Source organism: Archocentrus centrarchus, chromosome 5 (genome assembly GCF_007364275.1).
Source record: "Archocentrus centrarchus isolate MPI-CPG fArcCen1 chromosome 5, fArcCen1, whole genome shotgun sequence".
NCBI lineage: Eukaryota > Metazoa > Chordata > Actinopteri > Cichliformes > Cichlidae > Archocentrus > Archocentrus centrarchus.
In genome coordinates this window covers 24,457,185-24,482,462 of record NC_044350.1, presented here as the reverse complement: position 1 = coordinate 24,482,462, position 25,278 = coordinate 24,457,185, and the positions used below count along the sequence as shown (strand labels likewise).

The 25,278-nt window shown below is 40.9% G+C and overlaps 2 protein-coding genes across 4 annotated transcripts; both read left to right on the top strand.

Moving 5' to 3' along the window:
* Positions 1–1,271: 1,271 nt before the first annotated feature.
* On the top strand, positions 1,272–5,452 carry sp7 (Sp7 transcription factor). Of its 2 annotated transcripts, none has more exons than XM_030730054.1 (2): positions 1,272–1,384; positions 2,781–5,452. In XM_030730054.1, exons 1-2 carry the CDS (start codon positions 1,349–1,351, stop codon positions 4,125–4,127), a joined length of 1,383 nt encoding a protein of 460 aa, XP_030585914.1. In that variant the 5' UTR covers positions 1,272–1,348; the 3' UTR covers positions 4,128–5,452. The 2 variants fall into 2 exon arrangements, with proteins under 2 accessions (XP_030585914.1, XP_030585915.1); XM_030730055.1 differs by having other exon boundaries at positions 1,286–1,369.
* Positions 5,453–12,575: 7,123 nt separating this feature from the next.
* Positions 12,576–24,638, top strand: tarbp2 (TAR (HIV) RNA binding protein 2). Of its 2 annotated transcripts, XM_030730161.1 has the most exons (8): positions 12,576–12,795; positions 13,530–13,560; positions 13,763–14,077; positions 14,727–14,796; positions 14,900–15,017; positions 15,284–15,411; positions 15,661–15,856; positions 23,545–24,638. In XM_030730161.1, exons 3-8 carry the CDS (start codon positions 13,773–13,775, stop codon positions 23,700–23,702), a joined length of 975 nt encoding a protein of 324 aa, XP_030586021.1. In that variant the 5' UTR covers positions 12,576–12,795; positions 13,530–13,560; positions 13,763–13,772; the 3' UTR covers positions 23,703–24,638. The 2 variants fall into 2 exon arrangements, with proteins under 2 accessions (XP_030586021.1, XP_030586020.1); XM_030730160.1 differs by lacking the exon at positions 13,530–13,560.
* The last annotated feature ends 640 nt before the right edge of the window (positions 24,639–25,278 follow it).

Below are 25,278 nucleotides of genomic sequence, written 5' to 3'. Positions count from 1 at the left end.
ACATATACTTGCTTATTTTTACTATAATATGTATGAATATATCTATATGTACATTTATGCAATGAAAAAGAGTCAGCTGAAGAGTTAAACTTTGGTTGGTTTGTTTTACTGTCCTGTTAAATATAATAATTTTGTATGTGAAGAAAATGTAATTCATGAACCAGCAGCAGTTAATAGTTTATGTTTCATGAATCTGTATGGAGTTTAACATGCATTGTGACTGCTGCCATCAGCTTAAATGCAGCTTAAAAGGAGTTTGGGAATAAACTTGTTTCAAGTTGGCAAACAAAATGTATCCAGTAGCCTTTTTATTTTTAACCAACATTTTCCCTCAACTAACATCAAGATAACATTTGAAATACTTTGCAACCTTGTATAGGCAGGACATTATATACATATTTTTGCATTTTCAAACTTTTTCTTAGTCTTTCTCTTTCATTTCTTCCTCTTTTTAACAAACTTCCTCCTTCAGGAAAGTTTTTTTTTTTTGTCCCCCAATAAGCCGTTTTAATTCATTTTATTTGATGTGATAATCTTTTCTTTATTTTATTTAATGACTGAATCATTTTCTTCTTCGCATGCCTCCGTAGTTTAGCCTCTTTAACCATCACAGTTAATGTCTGAAAAGGCAGTTAACTGCGTTTAAGAATATTGGAAACAGAGAGAGGGTTGAAACCAGAATAATAAAATCTCTGATAGAAACCACAGACTCGGTCAACTCTCTTTTTCCCCCTTTTTTTTTTTTTCTTTCTTTCTTTTTTTTAATTTATATGGCACTGACCGAGGCTACATGTTCTTTTGTTATTTCTCCTCGCTCAGAGGAAAATAGAAAAGAGAACAGCTTTAGTCAGTTTTTACGTTTTCAGTTTTCTGACCGCGTCTCTAACATAAATATAAATGAGGGAATGCTTTAGCGTTTCTATATTCATAGAGAAATCCATCCAGATAATTCTCTGAGGTGATATTAAATGTAGTCCTTTCCTTCAGACTCCACTGGACTAATCCCAGTGGAAAAAATAATGCCAGTGAAATTGAAATAATGTCCACACGGTGATTGATGACTAACCCATTCATGCATTTATATTGAAAAATGATTCGACACTCTCGTTTGGGGAGGTGGGATGTCCTCTTTTTAGCCACCAATCTCCGTCCATTTTCCTCCGGTTCTGGGTTTTTATTGCTTCTTAGCGAGTCTTCAAAGCGCCCATAGCCTGTAATTAGGGGGCGGGCCCCGAGTGCCTCAAAACACTTCCCCGCGTTAGTGCCCAACTTCTTCCAAACTGTCCCGGGACTCTGAGCTGCGCTGCTCCCACTCCCCTCAGCTTCCTAAGGATTTTGTTTCTCAGGGATGGCCGCATCTATTCTGGAGGTAGGGAATGTAATTGTAAGTAGTTTTAATTTTTCTCCTTCTTCTTAATACAAACTTTTGATGATGTGAATACAACGAAACTGCAGCTATTTGTAAGAAAGTCGTGCAGTTATTAAGGAAGAGACTTTAAGTGGTTTAGTTTAAAGGCGTTTGGAGTCTGATTGGTTATCATACATACTTGAGAAAACAGCAAAAAAAAATGTTTTTTTTAAATTAAATAAAAATTGAGAGTGATAAAAGAGATTTAAAGGTTTGAGGCTGAGCTGCTGAAAGTGCCATTTTTATTCAAAGTGACATTTTTATTCACACTGAGCCTTTATTTGCGTTTCCTTAAGTCTGGCGTTTCCTTAAGACATGGTTACTCATCTGAGAACTGTCAGGGGTGCAAGACATGAAGACAGAAGGTGCTGTGGGAGTAGCAGGCTAAGTCATATTAAAGGGTGTCACGAATTATTAATCAGAAAACAGAAGAAAAAATCTACAGGACTGAACCAGAGCTTGTTATGAGAGAAAGCGATAACCACTAATCACTTCTGAATTGGGAGTGAACCAACATGCAAATACTTGGGTTTATATCTAAAAGTTAGCAGAATATTTGAGAAGATTTTTAATCATGAATATTAAAAGTTACAAGCTAACTTGCACAGCTGGGTTGACAAAGTTGACAACATTTAGGACTCTCACTCTTGTATTCAAAATGAAAGAATGACAGACTTACATGATATCTCAGCAGAAATATGGGAATATAATAGTAATATTTTATTACTTTTATCCACATTCATACTGTGCATACAGCAGAATGACAGACATAATATCTCAGAAATGTTGCGCTATAGTGTTAATTACCTGCCACGTGGGAACCTAAAATAAATTCAATTCAATTCTTGTGAGTCAAATATAAGCAGTTCAATTCAAAAGTGGCAAATGTTTTGCTTCCTAGATGGGATCATGAACCATTCTGAATGAAATAACATCACAAACAAGAACAATTGCAAGATTGCTGCGACATAGTAAGGCTTGTCTGAATAATCTTAAATGCCATGGTGACCACTAGGCAAGTACATAATTAATATGTCTATATGTTGAGAACTGTACTGTCTGTACTGTAAAATCAGGTGTATTTTCTTTAAGCAAACATAAATGTAAAATTAAGAATAGCTGGTTGAAAGTGGCTTAAGCAAAACAAAAAGTGAGGGAATTCCTCCTTTGCTGAGCAGAGCAGAAACTTTGCAAACACAAACATCCACTGCTTAAAATTGCCGTAACCACTTAGAAAACAGAGAGCAGGAAAAGCCAGCGGTGGCAGTCAGACATAAGTTTTTTATTAGAGTTGACACTGACAGAAGCAGCAACAGCAAGCAGCCATTTCCTGCAGACAGTCTCATTTTCTCCCGTGTCTCCTCCTCCCCAGGAAGACGCACGCTATGGCTCCAGTCCTCTGGCTATGTTAACAGCTACCTGTAACAAGTTTGGCAGCACCAGCCCTGTCAGGGATTCAGCTACACCCGGTAAGCCTGGCAGCACCTCTCCAGTAAAGAAGCCCTACAACATGACCTCTGACCTTCAGACAGCTAAGAACGGGCGGACCACAGACAGCAGTGGCCTGGCAGACTCCTACACTGGCTCCTTCACGTCAGCTGGAGGAGGAGGTGGCGGGCTGCTTACACCCACTGGAAGTCCCCCTCCTTCAGCCGGAGGCTACACTACAGAGTATAACCCTTTTTCCCACTCCTTCCAGACTTCAGTCTCACAGGACCCATCTCTTTTAGTGTCCAAGGCCCATGCTACAGCCGACTGTCTCACCAGTGTGTATACTTCGCTGGATATGACACATCCCTACGGCTCCTGGTATAAAGCTGGTATTCATCCTGGCATAACTGCTGCTCCAGCTAATGCTACATCTTCCTGGTGGGATGTCCATCCTAACTCCAACTGGCTGTCAGCAACCCAGCCCCAAGGGGATGGAGGTCTGCAGGCCTCTCTGCAGCCTGTAGCACCACAGGCATCCCTTAGCCCACAGCTGCCCAGTTACAGCACCGATTTTACACCACTTAATCCAGCCCCTTACCCTTCAGTGGGACTGGGCTCCTCCTCACATCTCCTCCAACCTTCCCAGCACATGTTACCCCAGGACATGTACAAGCCCAAACCTGTGCCAAGTGCAGGGCTAATTGAGAATCCCATGGGCCTAAAGCCTGCTAGGGGATCAGGGGGCTACAGTGGAGGGGCTACACCCACCAGGTCTTCATGTGACTGCCCCAACTGCCAGGAGCTGGAGAGGCTGGGAGCCTCTGCTGCATCCCTGAGGAAGAAACCAGTCCACAGCTGCCACATCCCAGGCTGTGGGAAAGTCTACGGCAAGGCCTCCCACCTAAAAGCCCACCTGCGCTGGCACACCGGAGAACGGCCCTTTGTTTGCAACTGGTTGTTCTGCGGGAAGCGTTTCACCCGCTCTGATGAACTGGAGAGGCATGTGCGCACCCACACACGGGAGAAGAAGTTCACCTGTCTACTGTGCAACAAGCGTTTCACACGCAGCGACCACCTCTCAAAGCATCAGAAGACCCATGCAGATTCTGCAATGCAGGGAAAAGCTGTAGCTGTGGAGGGAGACACAGATTCTCGGAGTGAAGAGACCACAGAGCTCAACTCCAGCGCTGTACCAACCAATCCTGTCGCTGACCAAATCACCAATGGAGATGAGAAGACTGGCACCACTAATGGAGTCGAGAACAGCAGTGGATTGTTGGAGATCTGACTTAAGTCTTGAAATTATAGATTTTTTTTATAGGAAAAAAAAAAAATCACCTTGCAAATACAAAACTGTATTTTGTTTCAAGACATACAAAGGATGCCAGACAATGTTTGAAAAGACTTGATATGATAAAGGACTGATTAAAGGTAGAAATCACTTCATTTTCTCTGGACCACACACACACACACGTCCATACACACACAAGCAAATATGAGCAAGCCTGCAAACATACAGCGATTCACAAATGTATGCAGACACACACGCACAAATATGAACAACCAAGACGTAAATGAACACAATATGCACATGTGCACAGAAATAACTATGAGCAAATGTGCAAGCATACATAATGCATGCACGCATGGCAAAAGTACGTCTGCTCGGAAACGCATACAAGTAAACATGCTCATGCACAAATTTTGTAGCCTACACACATTTTCTGCCTTTTAAATGAGACAAACCACTGGGGAAATTTAATCTGCAAAAGCAGAGGGAAAAGAGCTCTGACGCCGCAAAAGGAAAGTAGTTTTAAAATGAGACTTATGGTCAGGATGATGGAGTCAATGAAGCATTGCATGCCTAGAGAAAAATATGATTTACAGCTGTACTTTGATACTTATTCATTATTCTTGAAACAATCAATGGACAGTGCAACTTACAGCTTCTTGTTGCCAAAGACATTCTGTTGTAAAAGGTAATGCATTTCACCTTTGTTTGCTGTTTGCTTCTTACCGTGCCTAATTTAATTTCATATTTACTTTAATAATCTAATTTATGTCTTAAATTATACACATGAAAGATTATCTTGCACCTGCAGGAAATACCTGGGAAAAAAATGAATGCAAGATGGTTGAAGCCGGCCAAAAAGAAAATGAAATACATTAAATTAAGACTTTTTTTTTTCTTATTTATTAGCTATAAGGAAATGTTTGGTGGTTGTTTTTAAAAGTTTTATTTATAAACCTTGAAGTTAAATGTGCGTGTAAACTAATTCTTATATAATCTTTTAATTGTGAAGTCTTCCACACCTGGCAAGATAATGAGTAATAAGGGCTTTCTTCCTTGTTTGTGCATACTATATATTGACAACAGTATATAGATATGTATATAGGTGTGTTATTTTTTTATGCATTTTCTATGTTTTGTATAACTTTCCACAAGAAATTTTGTCTAGGTTGCTTCAGTTTAAAAAAAAGCAAAAAAAAAAAAAAGAACATACAGTTAAAGCTTAGTTTTTTTGTCTTTATGGCAGAATTGAAGCCCCAGTGTTTGCTGACTTGTTGTGAAATGAGTGTAAAAGATACTGTAAATACCGATAAAGCATGAAACCTCATAAAGGTATACATGTTGTAAGATTTATGGTGTGGAATCATGACAATTTTGGTGCTTTTAAGAGTAAAAAAAAATTTTAAGAGTTTTTTTTTTCCTTTGCTTGTGTTATTCCGATACAAAACCCTTCAGAGAGGAAGGTTTAACTTGAAGACGCAAATAATAAGAAGCAGTCGTTCCTTGAGACTTCACTTTATCATTTTATCGCACTTCATCCCCTTCTCTCGCCTCACTTAACGTCGTTCTTTTCATATCTTACTATATTTCCACCCCAGCCTGGCTAACCAAATACTTTCATTATCTTTTGCAGCACAAACAAAGCTGTTCACTGAATTGAAGTCTTAACTCCACACAATGACCCCCTTTCAGAGATCCACTGTAGTTACACTCAAGACAATTACTCCACTCTCCAGCTTGAGAGGGGTAATTACTGAGAGCGATGCTCCAGTAGAGTCAGGAGAGAGGAGAAGAGGGGATTAGGACAGGGGAGCTGTGGTTGTATTGTTTATCCAGGGAGGCGGTCAAACAAAGGAGCCCAATTAAGGCAGGATGCAGGACGAAAGACACGATGTGGACATCCAAATGCTGAGAAGAAGTTGAGCTGGTCATCAAGCATCTTTTAAAGTGTGTCTCTTATTCTCTGCCACTTTACACAGTATTTTCTTGGGTTTGAGGAAGAGTTAAAATTACAACAAGTGGCACTTGTTTGTCTTTCTCATCACTTTTTTGTCAGGTTACTCATGCTTTTGCAGACTAATAAAAATACTTTAGGAGGGTGGATTTCCCACTATGCTTTAAAAGCCAGATAGCCTCAGGATAGACCAAATGAGGCCTCATATAACTCAGTAGCAGTACCAAACAAGACAAATATATATATTCAAGCTCATCTTTGTAATATTTCACCATATTGCCAAAAAATGATGGTACATAATAACAACACAGACAAGCACATATGATAAATTTAGAGATATGATCATATCCTGCTAAACTCTCTTTAAAAATTTCATTACTTAAACCAAGTGAATCAAAGAAAAATACAACGGAAACAAAACTTTGGCTTTATAAAAGTAAAGATTTTCATGACAGAAGCGAAGAGGAGACTTGCACTCCTTGAACCCCCCTGAATCTACTGACTCTACTATTGCAACATTTACACTTCCCGGGCTGCATGGTTCCAATTTAGGGCTTCTAATGAGCTGTAGTTGAGGTCAATTTATATAAAACGTCCCGGGGCCGACTCTGTCATCAGGGACCGACATGTTTATGGTGGTCTGAAGTGGGCACACGGTCGAGTCCACAACATAAAAGGCAAACATGGAGAATGAGGTATGGGTAGGGTGTGTCAGGCCAGTGAGTGAGGGTGGGGGGGTTAGGAACGGTCAGTGGCTTTTAAAAACCTCCTCTGCTACTGGTATTTTCTGCAGTGGTGGTGGTATACTGTATCCTTAACTTTATTTTTACTTCTTTTATTTAGAAAGCCAGGAAACATTAAGTGTTTCTTCCAATAACGACGTAAAAAGAAAATATACATGCAATGACACATAGAGGCAAAAAAGCAGAAGCTGGGCAATCTGTTCCATATGGTTTGCCCACTAGTGCCCATTTACTCCATTTACAAAATCAAAAGCAGACTTAATAAGACTAAAAAGGTTATTCCAGAGGAGCCTAGACACACCTGCTTAAGCCATCACACAACTCATTTCTGATCGAACAAAAACAAAAAAGCAATTTTCGAACATTTCCTCGCCCAGTGTTTTGTTAAGCCCATAGACTTGATGAGTTACACAAATTCATGGTTAATGAATTACTCCTGGGAGAGTGTCCGATTCCAGCTCATTAGAATAAAAGCTCTCATCATGATGTGTTGAACAAAATGTTAATTAACCTCCTTTCCTGCTATTATCCGGTCCTAACTGATTAGTCAAGTAAAACAATGGACTGTGCTCTGACATAGCCACAGGCACAAGTCCCTACCTCTCCCTGCCGGTGTGTGCAGGTGGGGGTTTGTGAGAGGCATGAGGCAGGACAAAAGCACAGGTGTCTGCAGGTGTGCCTGGGTCTCTGTGGCAAAGACTGGGGTGAAATGGGAAGAATGTCAGCATGCCCAGAGGCTCAACAGCCAGGCCGCAAGTAAAAACAAGATAAGACTTTAGTGGCAAAGTGGAATGGTAAACTGACCTGAGTGAACCATAGCATGACCCCGAAGAGCAGAGGAGGTCAAGCTAAATGAAACAAAAGTAAAGGACGAAAAGGTTACAGATAACAGAGGGTAGCAGAGGACAAGAGGTAAAAAGGTCAAGCTATCTTGCAGATGTACTTTATGCTGACTTGTCTTATCATCTTTAGCAGTTCTTTACATGTCAGGAGAGGAAACTGCACTGTGTTAAAACAGTACAAAAGATCTGCCTCAGTGATTAAGCAGCTTTGAGGTTTTGTTTTATTTGTGTAGTAAATTCCACTCAGTTCCAACCTTGTGTCTTACTGCATTACTTTACTACAATTCACTATTACCCTGGCGACTGAGGTTCGGCCTTCATTGATTATATGAAGCAAGTATAAACCATGTGCCTTACACCATCAAACTTGTAGTACTTCTCATAGTTCCAGCTCTAACCTTATGATGCTAAAGTTTTTTCTAGTCTGTGAACTGCCTTTAAAGTTTAAAAAGAAGTGCTCCCTTACTGCCCAACGCACCAAATGCACCACTAAATGAGGCCATTTTGTTTATAGGAACTGTGGGAGGGTTGTGGGTGACTCTGTGCCCCTTTAAAAAGATAATATGCTTCCCATTTAATGGCCTCCGGATGACAAATTGCTTCCAGGGGAAAATTAGGTTAAGAAAACTGCATGTGTGACACGTAAAGACATATCTACTCAATTTAGGATGTTTGACATCCACAATTCAATTATGAGCAGCAGTAGGTGCAATTATGATTCTTTGGGGGAAAAAAAAAACACATTTGCGCATGAGGCTTGAATAAAGAGCACGCTTTGGGTGTTTTGTCTTTCAATATTCACGCACGCCCCATTATAATCATGACAAAAGATGATCTTCACATCGAGATCACGGATTTAACTGAATCTATCGTGAGAACATGTACAGTAAAGCACAGTTTACTCCATTTTTACCACAATGGAAAGTTTCTTTCTTTCACGAGACAAGCAGTCCTATATCTTTTGGAGATGGTTAGAAAACCACTCAGAAAATTGATGGCCCATTATAACCTAATACTGTTACAAATATCTAGAGCGCCATTAAAGTGTTCTTTCCTTTTGAAAATGCTTACTATCGTGATGGTATTCTGACTGACATGGAGCCCAAACCATTCTTGTTTACTTTTTTTTAAGTTCAAGCCACTAAATACTTCCTTGGAACATTTAAAGTGAAGGGATTTAAGAGAGACAGTGCAGAAAAGGTAGAAAAAAAACACAGCCAGAGAGAACCGCCACTAAAAGTACAGCAGTAAGTGAGAAAAAGAACGGAGCCAAATAGCAAATGAATCTGGATGTAAATCAAGAGAATGAGGAAACTGAAGAAGGAAAAAACAGTCAGGGAGGAAGAAGGGAGGAGAGAGAGACAGAGACAGAGAGAGTCGAAATGCAAAAAGAGAACTGAATGATTTGGGTTGGAAGTGGGAGCTGGGAGCCAGGGTTGGCAGGGTTTGGTGGAGGAGTGTGGTGGTTCAGAAGTCCTCCAGCGCGAGGCGCCAGTGTGTCCGGCGGGGGCCCTGACCATGAGCTGCCTCACCCCCCCAGAGCCACGGCCACAAACCCCTTCTCCCCCTTCACCACCACCACCACCGCCACCCATCCAACCCAAAACCCACTGGCAGGCAGCGCTTCACTGAAGCTGCTGCTGCTGCTGCTGCATGTTTATTTAATATTCTGAAGAAATTGAAATATCTTTGTGGGTTAACACACATACATACGCAATTACATATCACTCACACATACGTACAAGCGCGCATACATTCACACACATTACCACCACAATATATAAATAAATAAAGTAGAGTAATAACGTTCTCTTGATCTGAGGCCAAGAGCGGAGTCAGAGAAAATCTTTTTCAAATGGTGTTTTCAGAAGCGCAGAGGGAGGAGCGTGAATGTCTGACACTGCGTGTTGCCTGAGCATGTCTCACTGTTTCACTGACTCCCTCAGTGAAACAGAGAACATTCACAACAAAAAAAAATACTTCCAATGTGACAGAAACATAGAAAATTAACCAAAGCGGAATATGTTACTTTGCTGATATACTTAAACGCCAGCTTCTGGATGGTGTGGATTCACTGAAAAAGAAAGAGGAAAAACATTCACAAGTCAGGCAATTTAGCAACTCTGAGTGTGTGGTCTGCGAATGAGAACATGTATATGAGGTGTTTGAGAAGTGTTAAATGAACAAACGTGCATGCCAGCTTTTTTCTGTGTGTGTGAGTCAATGGAAGCACACACGCACATCCATAATGAGTCCGTGATCATTACAAAGCTATTCCTTCAGACAGAAATCCCTTAAACAGCCTTGGTTTTGGTCTTCATGCTATCCCCCTTCTGTCTCCTCTCTCCTCAACAGCCACCAACCACTGCTGCTGCCAAAAATAACACAGGAGCGCCACTCGAACCCGCGCCTCACCACAGCGCAGCCTGGCCGCAAGAGAAGGATCAAAACACACACAAAAAAGGAAACACATCATATTGTGGAAGGAGGGAAAAAGAGCAGCTTGGGGCTTGAAGATATCTACTGATGATTTTGGCAAGCAAAGAACCACACATACTAATGCACCAGGCCAAGACAAGGAAAAGGAAAGTGTGTTTGTGGATGCGTGTCTATGTGTGCATACAATTTGGATGAAGTATACTGTAACTGCTAAGAGATGGCATTCATCTCTGATCTCATTCACTCAGTAATTTAACCACAAGCTCAATAAAAAACGCTTACATTATCACATTATAGGTCAATAAATTGGAGCCTTCATCTGATAAATAAAGTCCCAGAGAACAAGACAAATTAATGCTGAAAGTATGAGTAATGAGTAGGAGGGGTGTACTCCGGTCACAGATACTCAGGTCAGTGATAAATCATGCTGCTTGGATTGTAGGTTTAGGAGTTCAAATGGAAGGCAGCTTTACTCATTGTCATGGCCAGTTCACTTTGTGTTGCGTTTGGCAAAACAGGCTTATCCACATTGACACACTGATGCCAGTGGATGAAGCTTTCAGAGCTCCAGTTGCCAGTGGCCAGAAGGGGTTTGCAAGCAGACCATCATGGGATTAATTCTTAAGCCCCAGAGTTAAAGAAAATTCACGGAAAGGTGGAAAATGCAAATAAAATAGAATATTTTATGAATGTGCCGCTATATTATTTGGAAACTGACATTGTGGGTTCAGATGGTTTTATGGGTCTGCATGGTTCATTTGGGTATTTATGAAGGCACATCAACCCAAACTAAGCAGAGAAACTGGACCTAAATTAAAAGAGGCGCCTGGCTGTGATATTATTTAAAAACATTCTCCTTGGGTAAACTACTTTTATGGTGTTTTTTTTTTTTTTTTTTAATAAATTTTACTTACCTGGTTGTGACTAATTGTAGTGCTGAAAATGTTTCCAATTATAAGCAACTTTTGAAAGGTCCTGTAGGAAGTCTTACCTTTTTTCCATTGGAGAGATTTATCTCTGAAAGCTTTTAGAATAAACACCCTGCAGCATGCATGGTTTCAAAACCTTACTTTTAGCCTTAGGGTGGTCAGTCCACTAAACTACAGGAAATTCCCGTGTTGCCACGTTGGTCTGTAGTGGAGATGACAGGTGCTGTTCATCCTAGAGAGACACGGCGAGGAAGCGTGTCAGCGGGGGGAAATCGGTGACTAACTATCGCCCTCTTCTGGTTACATTTAGGAATACCAAATCGTTTGTTAAGGAGATAGAACACAATAAATGTTATCAATCAAAATCTATAGCACTTAATTAACATATAAACAGTTTAGCTAATTCATGTAAAAATATAAAACTGTAAAAATGGCTGCATGAAATAAAGTGTTCTTTTTTTACATGCTAAATACGTTAAACAACAAATGTAAGTCAAACAACTAACATGATGTAGGGACTTCTCTATTTTCTTATCCATCTGTTATTATTACTTTTTTTATTTTTTTAAATCTTCAGATGCCTGCTGCAGTTTTAAGACTTCAGCTGAAAGACTGGCTACTGTGAAACAGATCACTTTCTGGACACACGTTCTTCTATTGTTTAATTAACTACATTTTATTGTAATTGGTTGGTTGATGTAGGTGTCTGCTAGTATAATAATCTATTTTTTTTTTTTTTTACATCACTGCAAAAGTCTGCTTAATGTGACTATTTCGTCAGGCAGGAGTCACCGTGGACTATGGCGTTTCCAGACGACATTGTGATCTGTGAGAGTAGAGAGCAGGTGGAAGAGACCTTGGAGAGCTGGAGGTATGCTCTGGGGAGAAGAGGAATGAAAGTTAGGAGAAGTAAGACTGAATGCGTGTGTGTAAAGGAGAGGGAGGGGAGAAAAGTGATGATGCAAGGTGTAAAGGTAGCAAATGTAGAGGAGTTTAAATGCCTGGGGTCGACCATCCAGAATTGGAGGTGGCAGAGTTGAAGATGATAAGATTTTTACTGGAAGCGACCAGGATGGACAAAAGTGGAAATGAGTACATCAGAGGGACAGCTCATGTTGAGCAGTTTGGATACAAAGTTAGAGAGGCAAAGCTGAGATGCTTTGGACATGTGCAGAGGAGGGACAGAGGATTGGACAGGCAGGAGGAAAAGAGGAAGACTTCAGAGGATGTTCGTGGATCTAGTAAAGGAGGATATGCAGAGGGTTGTTGTGACGGAGGAGGATGCTAGGGATAGAGTGAGATGGACGCAGATGATCCGCTGTGACAGCCTCAAAAGGGAGCCGCCGGAAGAAGAAGATGAAGAATCGTCCGTGAATTCTCTGAATGTGCGTAAATAAATACCTGGATTGACGCCTTTTGCGTAGTTCTGTCTATGCCATCCATATAAAGAGATGTTTCACGAAATCTCGGTGTAAAACGTGCCAAAGAAGGGTTTCGCAGGGAGCTGCTGACGTCATATCCTTGCGCCAGAGGACTCTGCTGTTGTAGTCTGTCGGGGCGGCAGTGACTGGGGGGCTTCGTTTTGCCGTCGCCTCATCATTTGTCAGAGGAAAGTATAAACAGCGTCTAATGAAAGCAAGTGTTTGTTTTGGTGGGGGGGATTTGCCATCCGAAACCGATCGGTTCTGTCTGTGTGAAATAGGGAATGAACGACGAGACAGCATCGGACAGCTGGAAGAGAAACTCCGGGTGCTCCAGGTAAAGCTAAGCTAGCATAGCACCGGGTCAGTCCAGCACGCTCCTAAAAAAAAAAAAAAAAAAAAAAAAAAGGGTTTGTCTTTCAGTAGCGTTTCAAAACATGGGAACCTAGCTGCTAGCATTTTTTCCTGACAGCTGCACATTTCGAAACAGTGACGCCAGAATGATGGCACTAATGCTTCTGCAGACTTTCGTCACATGCATCCCGTTTTACTATTTACACACTGTGTTCAGACTCAGCAATAATGAAGCAGCTGCACTGACACCGAAACCCTATGTAAGCTAGCCCTTTTCCACAGGGAGTGACTATCAACGAATCATTAGATCAGGGGTGGCTGTTGTGCTCTACAGTCAGTTTTTCCGGTATGCACATTATTATGGACAGTGTACAGTACACATACAATATGTACTGCAGTATGTACAGAACATACAAATATATATCAAAATTTTATTTCCCCCTGACCCATGGTGTGCAACTAGAATGACTAGAATGACTCAAAAATAAAATGGAGAACTATAATATGAGCTGCTATCTTATATGAAGCGTCAGAGTATAGATATGAATTGCTCACTATATATTAACCCAATATACAATTATTTTTATGTGTAAAAATATGAAGTGTACAAAGGTTCTTAAAGCTATATACATTATTGAAGGTCTGTGCACAAAATATGGAGTATTAGTGAATTATTAAAATCTTATATACATTATTGCATGTCTGTGTACCCTACAGTGCAGTGAGGAAACATCAGGAAGGAAAGTAGGTAAATGGCATTTTGGAAAACTTCAAAGAGACATTGGGTGTTGGTTGTGTCCTTCAGCTTCTATGACAGCAGTGGTAGAATTATTTGAGGTGGATTTCAAAACCACTTATAATTTGGGTGCACTTTTTAATTAAGGCTCCTTCATAAATAAGTTAACAGTTTCTGGACAGTCTTTCTCATGCAAGGTTTTTCTCTTTTGTAGTATTGAGCAAATGCTGGCTGTGAATCCCGGAAAGACGCCCATCAGTCTGCTGCAGGAGTATGGAACGCGGATAGGCAAGACCCCAGTGTATGACCTGCTGAAGGCCGAGGGACAGGCCCACCAGCCCAACTTCACATTCCGCGTCTCCGTTGGAGAGATCAGCTGCACCGGCCAAGGGCCCAGCAAGAAGGCAGCCAAGCACAAAGCAGCTGAGGCTGCTCTGAAGATGCTGAAGGGAGGCCTTGGAGGTCCTGCCGGAGTCGGTATTGGAGTGGACGGGTTTATTGGGGTTGATGTGTCTACTGATGCAGATGGGTTTGTGTCCTGTTTCATTTTTTTTCTTTTTTTAATCAACCCCTTTACAGTTAAAATGAATTAAAAATGTATATTCCAGGATTCTAGCCAGTGGTTGAGGTTGTCTGGCGCTGGGCTGAGAATTCCACGGGTTCATTATCAGAACTGTTCTATCATCGCAATTAGCAAGTAGGCACGCACTCCGTGCATCTCATTTTAGAGCAGCTAACTCACACTAGAGGGATTCACTCAGCATCAAGTCACATGGTCCAATCAGATTCAGGTGCCTTCAATGACCCATAGGACCAACCATTATTACAGAATATTATATACTATTATCCAACTGTTTACCGTCACTCAGTTACCAAGCTGGCACCTTAGGGTTTAGCATTAGCTTGCTAATGCTAATTAGCCCCCCCCCCCAAAAAAAAAAAAAAAAAACACACACACACACCACACGCTGGCCTGAAAGTTTTTTCTGGTTAGAACCCTGTGTTCATCCAGCATATACCTTTGCTACTCTATTCGAAAGTTTACTCTGCTTCTAATAAGCAGATGGACTTGACTGATAAGTGGAATATTTCAACACTTAACAGATGTCAGTTAGAGGTGTATGTGGTTTCATTATTTCCTTTTCTTTTCTTTTCTTTTCTTCTCAACTTCTGTTTAGTTCCCAGTCAGAGATGAAGACCACAGGAAGTTCACAGCAGTCTGAATGTAACCCTGTAGGGGCTCTGCAGGTAAATAAACAGAGATAACGACCTAGGTTTAATTTTGCTGTCATTATTTCTGTAGTTTATAGATGTGACAACTTTTGGTTTCTTTTCTGTTTTGTTCTGCAAGGAACTGGTGGTGCAGAAAGGATGGCGTTTGCCAGAGTATACAGTCACCCAAGAGTCTGGTCCAGCACATCGCAAAGAGTTCACCATGACCTGCAGAGTGGAGAGATTTGTAGAAATTGGTATGTTGCTTTGTTTCAATCTCTTAGTGTGCGTGTTTGCAGGATGGTTGCATATAGTAAAGGCTAAAGCTGAACATTTATTAACCATGCTATACCTTTTCCTAATTTACTCACTAATGAAATTTTATTTATATAGAACAGATCTATTGTTATGCCTTTCATATGTATCAACTAAGTTCCTTGACTTACGCTCTTAATGCATGTATAACAAGTTAAAAGATAAGCGCATCCTGTGACTGCTTATGCAATCTCCTGTTCCTCACCAGGAAGCGGTACATCTAAGAAGCTAGCCAAGAGAAACGCAGCAGCTAAGATGCTATCACGTATACACGATGTCCCTGTAGATATGAGGACCAGTAATGATGCTGATGCAGAAGATGATACATTTACTATGGTGAGAATCAAACTCCATTACACTGACTAACAATGCTGATTAAGATCCTGGGGGATTATTCAGCATCATTAGAGGAATTAGGAGTGCACAACTTTCAGAGTGCAGTTCAATTCCAGGTGGTAACAAAATATTCAAAATCATTTCCAATTTTTCAGTTTTTACTCTGTCATCACCTTTTTGTCTCTTGAATATTGCTGGCACAGAACGATATTGTCCATTAATTTCTGCAAAACCTTCCTCTATGCACAGAACATGGGCAGCAGAGCTGAGTCGGGCAAAAGCAAAGGCTTCAGCTGCACATGGGATTCTCTGCGTAACTCTGCTGGTGAGAAGATCCTCCAGCTCCGCAGCCACCCTCTGGGTATGCCCTCTGACTCCAACTTCTGCTCTTTGCTAAGTGAACTGTCTCTGGAGCAGCGCTTTGATGTCAGCTACTTGGATCTAGGTGAGTTCACAGACCCTACCTCTCAGGCTACTTTTCCACCGCTGAGGTGCCGGTGCTCGTGCCAGTGCTGGTGTCAGTTTCAATGAACCGGCGAAACACTTAAGAGCGGGCCTGCGCTCCCCTTTCTTGTTCTGCAAACACATTTTACAGCCCAAACCAAACTACTGCAGCATCTGTGGGCAGCACAGAGGTAAACATAGACAACGATTACGAGCAAAACGACAAGTACGCACTTTGCAAGTTCAGCCTTAGGGCCCAACCTAATTCACAGTCGTGAAAATCACTTCGCTTTTCTCGTGTAATACACATGTAATATGGTAGAAACCTTTATGTTGAGACGGCAGAGTCACGCCCTTCTGCCGCTTTCGTCACACATTCTTGGTTCAAGACCAGCTAGCTTGCAGGGCCCGAGTTGAACCCATTTTTTGGTCGAGCACCAGGAACGTTTGCAGTGGAAAAACCGCTGAACAGTTCAAATACTGGCACCGGCACCAGAACCCCGTCTCAGAGTAGGGCTGGGCAATATATCGAGTTTTTAAGAAATATCGATATATTTTCATACACAATATAAGATGAGACAATATTGTTTATATCGATATAGTCTATGTCGCGTTACAATCATACTTGTAGATAATCCGGTTCACCTGTCTTTTCTTTTGTTTTCTTTTTTTTTTTTTCCAGTTCACCTTTCTCTTCTTCCAGTTTGTCTCTGCACAACGTCACACTGCCCTGCCTCTCTCCCTCACCGCTTTACCTGTAAATCATGCAGGAAGCGACAGCATGGCAGTGTTGCCAACTTAGCAACTTTGTCACTAGATTTAGCGGCTTTTCAGACCCCCCCAGTGACTTTTTTTCTCCAAAAAGTGACTAGCGACAAATTTAGCGACTTTTTCCGGTGACTTCAGCAACTTTTAGAGTTCTGGAAACCTGAAATCCTCCGCTGTCACCGCGTTTTGTGTACATACAGCCTTCATACTGCGTCCGTTCGTACGCATTGGCATCGCTCGGACCCCCGGGAGTACCTGGCTGTTGGTTTGTACCATAGGTCACGTGACCTTAATAGCGGAAGTGGGTCTTTTTCGAGGCTGCAGCCACATTGAGCGGCCTGTTGCTGTGATACGTTAGCGCATATGTCTATGGATTTACTGAGCTGGCTAGAATCCTGCTGACTGAAGAATGGAATTTTGTTCGTTCAGTCTGTTTACATGTTGTGTTATTTGCACAGAGTACTAGATGTACAGAAGTACACACAGGAGGAAGCACTTTGGTGAAGTCTACTTCGCTGCAGAGACTGGCTTTTTAAAGAATAAGTCAGCCTTTTGCTGTTTTTGCTCTTTATCTTTTCTGTTTGCATTTTAATAGCACAGCTGTGAGTCTTTTGTTATGGAGGAAAAAAGCATTCATTTATTTGAGGAGCATTATTATTTAAATATGCCAATAGTTTATTTTTGAGCAATTTCTCATGTACATCTGCAGCTGAAAGTTAATAAAAGTGCCTGTGTGACATTTGGGACATGTAGCTTTGACTCTGAAGGCCCAAACAAAAGAATACCTTTTGGGAAGAAGGTATTCTTCCCAAAATACCTTTTGGGAAGAAAAAATATTGAGATATATATCGTATATCGCCATTCAGCTAAAAAATATTGAGATATTATTTTTGGTCCATATCGTCCAGCCCTATCTCAGAGTTCTCTCCTGATTTTACTTTCACTTCTGTGAAAGTAATGCAGTACACTGCATTTTTGCTAAAAGAAGTATTCAGAGGGTAAAGAGAAAGGTGGAGGCATCAACAACACTGCCAATATGTCTACATACAAGGAGAGCTGCATTTTAGTTAGTATCTGTTAAATATAAAAATTCAGTCAATCTTACACTATGCTGCTTAAGATAATCCTTGTTAGGCTGCTTAAGCCACTTACTGCTTTTACATCTGGTTTACACCATCTGCACAGACTACTTGCAGAGCATAACGGGTAGATTTTGATGTCATGCCAAGAAACAAACAGCAAGCTGTGTTGTGGTTATTACTGTCACCAGATATTGAGGAAGTAGCATGCAGCTGCTTGTTATCTTGGTTTTGTGTGGAACCATTTTGGATGTGGACAGCTTTTCGCAGATAGACCAGAATTTAAAGTGACAGTTTTACATTTATGAGTCAAATTACTGATATTTGTTTGTTATCTCTGCTGTATTTAGCTGTGTAATTAGCACATGTTTTTCTGTTTTGGTAGTATCAGAATTTGTTGTGGTCATTATTTTACCTTCTACAAAGAATATGACTTATGAAATCATAACAAAAGTGTTCATTTATCTCATAATTGGCAGTACAGCAAGCTAATTATCAATATTCTATTCCAGCTGTCATAGGGCAAGAGGTAGGGTACACCCTGTACATGTCGCCAGACACAGTGACACTCACATTCACACCTATGGGCAATTTAGAATCACCAATTAACCTAACCCTAGTAACTGCATGTCTTTGGACTGTGGGAGGAAATCAGAGTACCCGGAGGAAACCCGCGCAGACATGGGGAGAACATGCAAACTCCACACAGAAAGGCCTGGGCCAAAGTGGATTCAAACCCAGACCTTCTAGCTGTGAGGCAGCAGTGCTAACCACCACACCACCATGCTGCCTAATTCAATTCAGTTTTATTTATATAGCACCAAATCTCAACAAACAGTCACCTCAAGGCACTTTATATTGTAAGGTAAAGACCCTACAATAATTACACAGAAAACCCAACAATCAAAACGACCCCCTATGAGCAAGCATTTGGCAACAGTGGGAAGGAAAAACCCCCTTTTAACAGGAAGAAACCTCCAGCAGAACCAGGCTCAGGGAGGGGCAGTTATCTGCCAAGACCGGTTGGAGATGAAGGTAGAGACAGGACAAAAGACAAGCTGTGGAAGAGAGCCAGAGCAAAAGAGTAAAAAGAGGCGAATAAGAAGAAACACTTATTGCATCATGGGAACCCCCCCAGCAGCCTAGGCCTATTGCAGCATAACTAAGGGATGGCTCAGGGTCACCTGATCCAGCCCTAACTATAAGCTTTATCATAAAGGAAAGTTTTAAACCTAATCTTAAAAATAGAGAGGGTGTCTGTCTCCTGAATCCAAGCTGGAAGCTGGTTCCACAGAAGAGGGGCCTGAAAGCTGGAGGCTCTGCCTCCCATTCTACTCTTAAGTATCCTAGGAACCACAAGTAAGCCAGCAGTCTGACAGCGAAGTGCTCTATTGGGGTGATATGGGACTATGAGGTCTTTAAGATAAGTTGTGGCCTGATTATTCAAGACCTTGTAGTTGAGGAGAAGGATTTTAAATTCTCTTCTAGATTTAACAGGGAGCCAATGAAGAGAAGCCAATATGGGAGAAATCTGCTCTCTCTTTCTAGTCCCTGTCAGTACTCTAGCTGCAGCATTTTGGATCAGTTGAAAACTTTTCAGGGAGCTTTTAGGACAGCCTGATAATAATGAATTGCAATAATCCAGCCTAGAAGTAATAAATGCATGAATTAGCTTTTCAGCATCACTCTGAGACAGGATGTTTCTAATTTTAGAAACATTGTGCAAAGGCAAAAAAGCAGTCCTACATATTTGATTAATATGTGTGTTAAAGGACATATCCTGGTCAAAAATGACTCCAAGATTTCTCACAGTGTTACTGGAGGCCAAAGTAATGCCATCCAGAGTAAGTATCTGGTTTGACACCACGTTTCTAAGATTTGTGGGGCCGAGTACAAGAACAACAAGAGTTTTATCTGAACGTTCATGTTACTGTTATGCCTTTATGTAATAACAATACATAAAATTGGATGTACAGTATAATATGGTTCATAAGAGATATGTAGGATAATAATCTTATGTGTAATTAGAGTAATGACTGCTTAGGCTTTAAAAGAACAAGGCTATATATAAGGTATAGTTACTGTGTGGGTGAAGTAGAATATCAAAAATAGTTGTGGCAAGTGACAATACTGGAGATACCTTTTACGGAAATGGCATTGAAATACACTATATTGCTCTTTTAGTGTATGTGGATGGTGAGGCATGGCATCATTTACTGGCTATACTAGGCTATTATTACAAAAGCATTAAAGTTACAGTGTGTAAAATTCTTACCGCTAGATGTCAGTAGATTGCAGTCAGCTGTGTTCTGCTTTCTTACCCCTTCCAATTCAAGTGCATAATCCTAGCCATGGTGGCTGCTGTAGAAGAAACATATTTTAGTCAGCCAAGAGAGATCAAAAACATTCAATAGGCTGTACCCCATAATGGCCCCGGCTGGCCGACATGTTTCTGCTACTGTCTGGACCAGATCCAGATCTGCCCCGGAGTTTTTTTTCCCCCTATCTGTGGAAGGCTGTCAGTCCACAGTTTACCTCAGCTGTCAGTATGCTGGGTGTCCATGTCTATTTACTCTGGAAGAGGCTCTAACATTTTATGAAAGGAGTCCAATAGGGGTCAGTGAGTCAGAGAAGCTCACTTCTGACTAATGACAGCGATACAGAGGTGAGTTGTTGAGGATATGCTGAACTTTTCTGTCAGAAAGACTCCTGTTTATGCCGCTGTTAGCTTCTGTTACCTGGTATTAGTGAGACTATTCTTGAAGTAGAGTTCGTTGGACTCTCACGCTTAGTGAATGAACTCTCATACAACATGAAAATATAAGCAAATTGTTTGTCAAAGGGAAAGTGTGATTTTTTTTTTTTGTTATTTTTTTTTAAGGACACTTGAGCATAACAATAGCTGGCATAACATTAGTTTATAACCAGCCGTTGTTGTCTAGCCAGCTCCTGTCAGCTGTCCAGAGATGGGAGGGTTGCATGTCTAATCTGCTGACAATAAATTATAGCAACATATTGGGAATACATAAGTATGTTTAGGTGCGTTTTCATGTGTTAGAGTCCTAACTTGGTGGCGTCTCTTTCCTCGTGTTTTAGTTTCTTTGGTGAAGGGGACTCCTTCTCTGACGATAAAAGATAGGTATGGTGTTTCATCAGTGTTGTGAACTTAGCGACTTTGTCGCTAGATTTAGCGGCTTTTCAGATCCCCCTAGCGACTTTTTTCCAAAAAGCGACAAATTTAGCGACTTTTCCCAGTGACGTCGGCAACTTTTGGAGAGTTTTGGAAAACTGAAATCCTCCGCTGTCGTTGTGTTTTGTGTACATACAGCCTTCGTACTGCGTCCGTACCTGGCTGTTGGTTTGTACCTTAAGTCACGTGACCTTAACAGCAGAAGTGGCTCTGCTCGTGTCCTCGTGATGCAGCCAGTGGATAGACGCTGCATTAAACGGGTGGGCCTGTTGCTGTGATACGCATATGTCTATGGATTTACTGAGCTAGCTAGAATCCTGCTGACTGAAGAATGGAAGTTTGTTCATTCAGTCTGTTTAATGTTTTGTTATCTTACACAGGAGGAAGCACTTTGGTGAAGTCTACTTCACTGCAGACTGACTTTTTAGAGAATCAGTCAGCCGTTTGCTATTTTTGCTCTGTATCTTTGCTCTTTACATTTTAATTGCACAGCTGTGAGTCTTTTCTTATGAAGGAAAAACGCATTAATTTATTTGAGGAGCATTATTATTTAAATATGCCTGTGGTTTATTTTTGAGCAATTTCTCATGTACATCTGCAGCTGAATGTTAATAAAAGTGCCTGTGTGATATTTGGGACATGTAGCTTTGACTCTGAAGTGCCTTTTTGTTTATACCTTTTGGGAAGAAAAAATATCAAGATATATTTTGCATATTGCCATTCAGGTAAAAAATATTGAGATATCTATTTTTAAGATTAGGCTTAAAACTTTCCTTTATGATAAAGCTTATAGTTAGGGCTGGATCAGGTGACCCTGAACCATCCCTTAGTTATGCTGCTATAGGCCTAGTCTGCTGGGGGGTTCCCATGATGCACTGTTTCTTCTCATTCACCTTATTTACTTTGTTTATACTCCACTCTGCATTTAATCATTAATTGATATTAATCTCTGGCTCTCTTCCACAGCATGTCTTTCTCTCCCCTCAGCCCAACCGGTCGCGGCAGATGGCTGCCCCTCCCTGAGCCTGGTTCTGCTGGAGGTTTCTTCCTGTTAAAAGGGAGTTTTTCCTTTCCACTGTCGCCAAGTGCTGCTCATAGGGGGTCGTTTTGACTGTTGGGTTTTCTCTGTATTATTGTAGGGTCTTTACCCACAATACAAAGCGCCTTGAGGCGACAGTTTGTTGTGATTTGGCGCTATATAAATAAAATTGAATTGAATTGAACTGAATATTATTTTGGTCCATATTCCCCAGCCCTGGTAGTTCTAAACATATTTAGGGTGTTTTTTCTTCACTTTTGTCTCTCCAAAGATGTTATCCCTCTCCCCTACAGCCTCAGGTGCCGTTTACACGAAGCCGTTTTCACTGGAAACGGTGTCGTTTTGATGCGTTTCAGCCTTTCGTTTACACGATGGCGTTTCAGAAACGATCCGCGTTTACACGAGGACATGTGAAACGATGAAAACGATGTAGTTCCCATGCCAGGCCACAAGTTGGCATTGGTTTTCTCTTTGCAAAGTTTGTTTACGCAAAACGCGCATGCGTGGAGTGACACAGTAGGTAGTGCGGCAAATTGTTCATTACTTACAAAACGGCCAATGTGAGAGGTTTTGTGTGGACCGATGATGAGGTTGGATCGCTGCTGCACACAACGCTGAATTACAAAACGGTAAAAACACAGGAAAAGCATAAGAAGCACTCGTGAATCCGCGAGTACTGTTTATCAGTTTGCGCGTGCGCGAAAAACTGGCCGTCGCAACCATAGTGCGCATGTGCGAGTCGAGCGTTTTCAAATCACCCCGGTTTCAAGTGTTTACACGAAAACGCAAGCCGGTGCGTTTCTGAAACGCTCCACTCTGGACCCCGTTTCTGAAACACATCGTTTTCACTCTGTTGTCGTGTAAACAGAAGGCCGAAACGCATCAAAACGACACCGTTGTCGTGTAAACGCAAGGCCGAAACGCATCAAAACGACACCGTTTCAAAATGAAAACGGTCTCGTGTAAACGGCACCTCATTGGGACTACATGCAAATAACCAATTATGCAAATGAGATGATGACATCATATAGAGTTCTAGCGACTTTTAGGACAGCCAATAGCTACTTTCCTTACTGAGGAGTTGGCAACAGTGTGTTTCATATCTTGAGTCTGAAGGTGCAGGCACAAATTGAAATATCCCTCCACAGCACACAAACACCTTCTCCTCCCCTTACAAAAATCCACTATGGTTAACTGTGGTTTTTATGGTTTTTATGCAGTAACCATGGTTTTACCACATGGTTACCATAGTGGATTTTCGTAAGGGTCTGCCTTTGGCTGCTCTCTTGCCGCATATGTAACGTGATTAGTCAAAAAGGGAAATGTCCTTCTCAGCCACTGTATTCAAATATGGTGGGGGGAACATGGCAGCTTCCACAAACCCATTCCTGGTATTTTTAATGTATTAATTATAAGTTTATAGTTTGTTGGAAGAGATAATTACACACATCGTCTGTGTATATTTTATGACTGCACTTTTAATAATGTTGGAAATATCTATTTTATAGTAAAAATGTAACTGTCACAAAAAGATGTCAATATTGCTTTGCTGTTTTGTTTTTTTGTTTGTTTTTTATTTTGTTAATTAATTTTATTGTTCTTTCTGTTCTCAGAGGAGCGTAGTCTCAGTGGCCTGTGTCAGTGTCTAGTGGAGCTCTCCACGCAGCCAATCACCGTGTGTCACGGCTTTGCCTCAAACATAGATGGTGCTCGAGCCAACGCAGCCCACAATGCACTGCAGTACCTCAAAATCATGGCAGGAGGGAAATGACAAGCCTGTCAGTTTAGTGCTCACAGACTCGAACTCACCACTACATGATGCCATCATAAATTTCTACTTTGGATGACGGAGGCACTTTTGTGATGAGCTCAAATAACATGAATTACCTCAAATTTGTAAATGAAGACTCTTTATGCCCCAAGATTAATTCCTGGATTTTTCTTCTTTTCTTTTTTTTTAAATTCCATTGATTATTGCCAGTGAAGATGCAGTTGTCCAAAAAAATTCCTTTTTTTTTTTTTTACTTTCTGTCTTTATATCGTCCTCTTTGTTTTCATATGAAATTATAAATGGTGCTACTGCAGTAAGCCCAGTGTTGCAAATAACTCAAGATAAAATTGATGCAGTGAAAATGAGAAAAGCATGAAAGGGATTTGACGAAAATTGGGTATGGAATCAACCGTTTATTGTTGCTCTGTTAAATCCCCATTTTTATGCACGGATGTAAAAAGAACCCAGCTTTAATGATGGAAAATGAAGAAAAAGGGACTCTGCTGAGTTATTATCAGAGGACAATTATCTTAAAGACTGACCATTTCCCACATAAGCTTGTTTGAGTGTTGGAAAAAATATTGGTTTTAATATGAAAAAGTACCCGTATTATGCTCATTTACATGTTTATGCTGTTTGGTGGGGTCTAAAGTAGGCTTATATGATTTAATGTTCAGTAAACACGTTAGTTTGCTGCAGCACATTTTTTCACCCTCAGTCTGGAACAATACACTTTAGGATGTATTTAGCCCACCCAGCCACCCGCACCCCATTGAAACGTATTCTCTTCTGATTGGTCAATTGAACTCAAAGCCACAAAATCTTTAGATTTAGCCACATTAGGGCGACATGCTTATCTCTGAGCGATAATTTCAGAGGTTAATATAGCCAAAATCCCAGCGTCTTTATAATGGGTTTTATGTTTGTTTGTTTTTTGCGGGGGGGGGGGGGGGGGGGGTGTTGCTGTTATAAGATTAGTGATTTGAAAAATTTCAGTATTCAATCATGTTGTCTGCCAACAGAATCAGAAAAAATATGTAAATGAGAACGGTTTTATCTGGAATGTGAGAAAATGAATTTCCGACACAAGAATTTCCCAACGTTTAGGAAAAATTAAGTACGTTTTCAAAAAGTAGAAGAGAATCAAACAGTTCTTAGCATTAGCCACATTTGCTGTGAACCATGCTAACATTAAACATATAGGAATTTTTAAATTGTTGTGTCTCCCATTGCCATCAAAATAAAAGCATATCAATTCTTCATATGCTGGGAGGGGTTAAATACTCTACAACAAGGCAGCTGGCTGCATCTGTATTCGGTAGAGGCAGCTTCTCATTCTTTAAGGATGTGCCAAACTAGCCTCTATGCTGGCATTACACTAGTGTGTTATGTAGTGACATAGATAAATCAGGATGCAAAAAAAAAAAAAGAGCCTGGACTACAGAGAATATGTTTCAGAATGATACTTTTGGCATGGAGGCTAACCTTTGTAACTTTCCTAACATTTTAAATGCACAAAAAGCAAACATATTTGCAATATTATGGGCACTTAAATGTAAAACCAAGAAATTAAAGT